This window comes from Photinus pyralis, unplaced genomic scaffold (genome assembly GCF_008802855.1).
Source record: "Photinus pyralis isolate 1611_PpyrPB1 unplaced genomic scaffold, Ppyr1.3 Ppyr1.4_LG10, whole genome shotgun sequence".
NCBI lineage: Eukaryota > Metazoa > Arthropoda > Insecta > Coleoptera > Lampyridae > Photinus > Photinus pyralis.
The window spans coordinates 2,920,254-2,926,532 of NW_022170250.1; the positions used below are offsets into that span (position 1 = coordinate 2,920,254).

Here is a 6,279-nt window from a genome sequence, read left to right on the forward strand (position 1 = left end):
CATGTAGAAAAATGTTGTATACATTCAATATTTACCTCCTATCGATGGACGGAGGCAGAGGGGCGTAAGATCTGTGTTAATAGGCACCATTTACCGAGGGTACGACTCTGACTACTTTGCAAGTCATTCAAAATACAATAAATTAATAAAAAAAAATAGAATTAGTGACAAAATACATTTTCTGCAGTAATTTTGAACTCCTGTGAACAGTGAGCATTCAAAATTCCCGCCAAATTGCGGCGTCTCGCGCATCGCCGATAACTATAAATTTAATAAAGCTACAAGTACTTACTAAAGTAAGAAATTAGACTCTCAGTAGACAACGGTTCACTGTAATAACGAGTTGTATGTTCTAACTAAAGTTAAACTGTTGAAAAATCGGAAGTATATTATCCCGGATTTGTATCAAGACGCATATGCGCAAGCGCATACGTTTACCGCCATTGCAAGATGATCTGTACGATGATGAATCGCAATAAATTATATCACTTGCCCGATACTTACACTTTAATTTGCATTATATTTGCCTAAATAATTATTAAACAAAAGTCAAACATAAAAATCGTTAGTAACTGCAATGTCAAAAAGCTTCAAAAGAATTCGCAGCTTCGCCACAAACACGACGTCAAATTGGAACTCTTCCGTAAACAGATTTCATTCTTCGTCGACGTATACGCATACATTAATTCCTTAGATAAAAGATACCGGGAAATTAAAAGAGAGAGATATTTACCACGTGCGTTTATCAGATTCGTCCGATTTGAGAAGCACGTACTCCTTCGGCGAGCAGATCGGCCGTGGAGGATTTGGGACGGTCATCAATGTCGTCGATAGGCAAAGCGAGAAGGAATGGGCGTTAAAAATCGTCTGTAAGGCTGCGGTGAGATAAGGGGGTAGTGCGTGGCACTCTCAGCAGCAAATTTGTAGGTAAAGGAGAAAATCGATACGGTCTATCGAGAGATACGCATATTAAAGATGGTGAATCACCCTCATATCATTTACCTGGACAAAGTGTACGAGTCCGCGAAAAAGATCTACTTAGTTTTGGAACTTTGTCGCGGAACTCTGTCGACGATTTACAAGGAACAGAAGCCCTTTTCGGAGAGTAACGCTCGGAAGATAATTAGGGATCTGACCAGCGCAGTTTCGTACTTGCACAAACATGGTAAAAGGCGCGACGGTTCGACAAAATGATGATGTGTATTTTCAGACATCGTTCATAGAGATTTAAAATTGGAAAATATTCTTATTGCCAAGAATCCCGAAGACGTCGACGACGAGCTTTTTATAAAAATAACCGATTTTGGATTGAGTATTGTTAAACAGGGGAGCGGCTATGAGAACATGCTGCACGATCTTTGCGGGACTTTCGTTTATATGGGTGAGAAGGTGCACGTTTCGAGAGGGACTGCTTGACGTAGATTTTAAGCTCCGGAGATCATTACGATGCACTCGTACAGCCAGCAGTGTGATGTTTGGGCGATTGGGATAATAATGTATATGCTGCTGATGGGCGATTTGCCATTTTATTCCCCCGACGAGAGGGTTTTAACGGATATGATTTGCGAGAGCCAGCCGTCCTACAACAATTTTCCGGGCAGTACGGAAGCGCTCGATTTGTTGACGAAGCTGTTGAATAAGAATCCCGCGCTAAGGTCGACGGCGGTCGAGGTGACGCAACATCCGTGGATTGTCGGTGAAGAAATAAACGAGGCGAAGGAGCCGGAAAATGTACTCGATATGATGAGGCTATGGCGATCAGATATGATGGTGGTAGTACTCGTGGGAGGTCATAATTAAAAAGGCGATATTTTTAGCTTCCGATCGGCGACGAGTGCGATTGGGTGTCGGAAGCAAAAGCGATTAGGGAGCTGTCGCCGAAGAACGCTGGCGGTAACAAACAAAAGGTGCGGGACAGTGTGGGGATGGCATCGTCGTCAGCTGTCGCATCACCTGCAAATACACTCACACGCAAGCAATCGATGCACTTACCCGTTAAAAATATCCGTTTTGACAAAGCAGGTGGAAAGAGACAGCAACAGGAAGCCACCGAAGCGAGGCGAGGAACGACGAACACGCCCTCGCGCAACCAACCAATGAACGATCTACAACACGGCGCGAATTTAGAAGTTTTCAAAGGAAACAAGAACTCAAAATAAGGGGAGTGAAGTCGATTTTAATACTATGTATTGAAACGAATATTAAACAATTTGTATCCATTGTTTTATAAGTCACTCATAAATCGTACAGCAGCACTGTTTACAAATTTAAAATCTACAGATTAATTTAAGTAGACAAACAACGTATCGTAAATTTTGTATTTTGTAATAAACATTTCGATTCTGCAAAAATATAGTGAGGTGGGTGAGTAACCACCATGGACTACAACTAAACCAACTGGAATGAGAACATTAAAAGGCAGAGAGTTACAGAAACTCGGTCTCGGTCTCTGTAACTCTCTGCCATTGATACTGTCGACCGATGATCACCGCTAAAACATGTTTAAAATACAACCTATTGTTAAATTGTCACACATACACGGGCAACGAAAGTTAGTTCATGAAAATTACAGTTTTGATGTGGTATGGAGAATTGAGTTGCTTATTGCCGTCATAGCTCCCAGATTGTGCTTCAGACGTCTATTAATTCAATTACACTTTTTTACATAAAAAAAATTATAATGAAACACATAAGGGGTGAGACAATTGAATTTGAACATCAACTTAATCTAAATTTATACCTATCTTTACACAATAATAAAATGGACATTATTTTTACAATCGAGGGGTACGTAGTAGTGTTGGTAATAGTAATAAGTTAGAGAAGACTCAGCCGTGATGCTGACTACGACAGGTCCCAACAAACAGCAACAGTTCACGCACAGAACACTGCGTGGCGCCGTCACAGTCCCCGAGTGTCAAATAATCCAGAGATAGCCTGTGGACTGTCGAAGGTGAAGGGTAAAATCGCCTATTTCCTAATATAAAAACGCACTTTATTTAAATTTCGTTAAATTAAAATTATAGGACCACAAAGTAGCTCTGGACTGTTCACTAGATGATAATGTCAATTACACACACACACACGACACGGCTATTATGCGTCTTCATCGTCGTCATCCTCCGCGTCTTCGTCATCTTCATCTGAATGAAAACAAAACGTTACTCTACATTCAAATAACGCGGGCACCTACCTTCCCCATCCAATTCCCCTTCGTCACCTTCAGGTAATTCCTCCTCCTCATCGTCCTCCTCGACTTCCGCAATTTCTTCCTCCTCCTCCTCCTCTAGTTCCTCGCCTTCGGATCCCGCACCATTCTCTTCTTTCCTCGCTTTTTTCACGTCCTCTGATTTGTCCTGCACGAATTCGAAAAACAACACAATTAATTGGTGGATAATATCCCTCCCCCTTCGCTTCCTAATGCGATTAACTCCCTCTACAAAAACCGCGCGCGCTATTTGAAAACAAAGATAAAAACCGATTATCGCGCACAAACAGAAAAGTGATAGAACTACGCCAAGAAAACAAATGACGGCGGGGAACTCATAATATTTAAAACGCCGTTAGAAAGTAACCATTCGAGTTTGAGGGTCATTCTCCGTTACAATTTTTTCCCCCAAAAAAATACGTTATAAACAAAGGTCGAAGGTTACTAAACGATTAGGCGACATTTTCCCGAACTTCAAATTTCAACAACAATTAAAATTCGAATTCCTACATTTTTAATAATAATCTCGTGCGGGGAACGTAAGAAACACTATCGATTTCGCCATATTGAAAGTAAGGCTACGCTAGCCTCTAACAGGGTTCGCACCTACAATGGCGGGATACGGCTTGTCCACCATGTTTACAATTTGGAAAATTAATGCGGGGCCTCGCAAACTGCTAAAAAGCGATGCAAACAGTCGACATTCACCCAAACAAAGCCCTCAACACATCAAGCACGCGCTGCAACATTTTTAAACGGCAATAATTATCCTACACGTAACCAACGCATGGCATGGCGTTCCAAGTACATCAACATAATTTTTGATTTATAACAAGAAATGCGTTTCCTAGAGAGGCGCGCTAATTATAGCGAGCACGCGTTGCCACAATTAAACGATCTCGCAAAACAACAACGAAACAAACGTGGGGAAAAAATTTAAAAAACCTACCTCCGCCGCTCTCTTCGTTCCTTTAAGTTCACACTTGGGATCGGTCGCACTTTTGTCATTCTCTAATTTGTCGACAGAAACTTCATTATTTTCTTTGGAACTCATTGTATTTTTGTATGTGTAACGCTTCTTTTTGCGTAATCGAACTGAATACCACGATCGCTTACAACACTACTGACCGGCTCCGTTCAAGCTTTGTTCAAAAACGAAGATGGCGCCGCCGAAACCGAATCCTGCCGCGTTTAACCGAATTAGCGGCTCACTTTATTACCGAACTAATAAATACTCTTTCTACGGGAATTTAAATGACACGACCCGTTATTTATTTAATTGCATCAAAAGGGGAGATTCTACGTTCGGTTAATTAAATAAAAATTTTCGTATTTAAAAATTTGAGGGGTTCGAGAGTATAGCTGCTTAGTGCAACAGCTACCGTCGAGATTAAAAAATTATTTCCCTGATGCTACCGCTAGAGCGCGTACCGCCCGCCAAATATAAAAAATGTGTGTCATTACGTATATCGCGATTCATTAGGAAAGTTTTTGGTAAAAATACCGAGACAAGTGACCGCCGTGACGGAATCTCACGCCTATCAAATGGGGACAAGTCAAAATGTTGTATTTCAGGCCTACTACGAACAATTTCACGTTTGAAGAGCGTAGAACGCGACTTTTAAAAATAACAGTATGACTTTATAATTTCGCGCCCAGTGGCGTAACAGACACTATCTATGTTGCGATAAGTAAACATAGATACGAAATGATAAACCGATTGATGTATCGAAAAACAAATCCGCATTCAGAGCTTATAATCAATTCGCGTTGAAAAAACAGGCGCCATAATCGCGACACCAACGCATTCGCAACAAACGTGCCACGTGTTGAGGTGACCCAAACCTTTACGACGCCCTCTTGACACGTTGAGCTCATTATGGTACTTTTAAGTTTAATATTTCTTCGGCAATAAAAATCAACCATGCCTAAGTCTAACAGAAACTTTATTTCGCAATAAATTGTATGATTTCAAAGACAGTGGCGTACCACACAAATACGATTGAAAGCAACTCCCCGTTCGTAAATTTTTGAAACTGCAATCTAGCAATTGCACAAATACAACAAAAGTGAAAATACCTCGTTTGGAAAGTACGCCAACAAAAGTCTCGGAATTTGAATGTTTCCTATCAGCAGCTATAGAAAGACAGACCGACGCCTTGCACCGAATTTGCATTTTACTTAAAATTTTAAGATGACCGCCCCTAAACAAAGCGCCAACAATTCTGATCTAGAGGTTTAAACAAGCACGAATTTTTGAAAAAAGCAGAGCGAATTATAATTGGCGCACGAACAAAAAATTTGCTCTGTATGCCCCATACCGGGGTTTGTCTTTAAGGTTTAGTAGTTTAGTTGCAACAAGATTCCAAATTAAAGTTAACACTCCGATAGATCTGTTCCATGCAAAAATGAACAAAAAATGGGTGTCACTTGGTGACGTCATGTGGCAAAAACAAACAAAGATCGAATCTAAAAATTCAGAGATCGAAAGATCTCTAATTAATTTACTCGTTTGATTTATTTAGCAATATTGCTTTTTTATTTTTTTAAATAAGAATCCAGCTAAACTCGGTATACACTTATATGCGTTATTTTGCTAGTAAAAAATTGACAAATTTTAGAAAGAAATCGCTATGGACTCTTGGGTTATATGAAAGAAATGCTTATTGCTCCCCTCTAACGGCAACTTTTTTTTACATACTTACCAGTTACGCCCTGTATAATTTAAATGAACATGACATGATTAAGGTGGAAGGTCAATTTTTACCCCACTTGATCGCCTTTTGTTTTTTAAAGTCATCACATTCCAAATGAATTTTTAGACAAACACCTACTACGCTTTTTAATTTTTCTGGTGCAGATTAAAATAAATAAAGATGTGTACATTCTTTAATACACTCTGTATATGTAGGTATGGAAGTTCCTCCATATCTCAAAAATCAAGAAGTGGTACCGGAAGTTTCAATATGCGATCGGATAGGTCCTAACGTCATATAAATTTATATTTGACAAATTTTTCGTATGTCGACCTAAAAAAGAGATATTAGGGTGACACTCATATCTCGAACGCA

General features: G+C 39.9%; 2 protein-coding genes across 3 annotated transcripts; one reads left to right on the plus strand and one right to left on the minus strand.

The window, feature by feature from the left end:
- Nucleotides 1-463: 463 nt before the first annotated feature.
- LOC116161393 (serine/threonine-protein kinase 33-like) lies at nt 464-2,480 on the plus strand. Of its 2 annotated transcripts, none has more exons than XM_031474726.1 (6): nt 464-643; nt 695-880; nt 928-1,165; nt 1,211-1,381; nt 1,430-1,770; nt 1,818-2,480. In XM_031474726.1, exons 1-6 carry the CDS (start codon nt 578-580, stop codon nt 2,157-2,159), a joined length of 1,344 nt encoding a protein of 447 aa, XP_031330586.1. In that variant the 5' UTR covers nt 464-577; the 3' UTR covers nt 2,160-2,480. The 2 variants fall into 2 exon arrangements, with proteins under 2 accessions (XP_031330586.1, XP_031330587.1); XM_031474727.1 differs by having other exon boundaries at nt 934-1,165.
- On the minus strand, nt 2,210-4,363 carry LOC116161394 (glutamic acid-rich protein-like). Its single transcript, XM_031474729.1, has 3 exons — nt 4,158-4,363; nt 3,194-3,356; nt 2,210-3,143 (listed from the first exon to the last, which is right to left on the minus strand). Exons 1-3 carry the CDS (start codon nt 4,260-4,262, stop codon nt 3,097-3,099), a joined length of 315 nt encoding a protein of 104 aa, XP_031330589.1. The 5' UTR covers nt 4,263-4,363; the 3' UTR covers nt 2,210-3,096.
- Between the last annotated feature and the right edge of the window lie 1,916 nt (nt 4,364-6,279).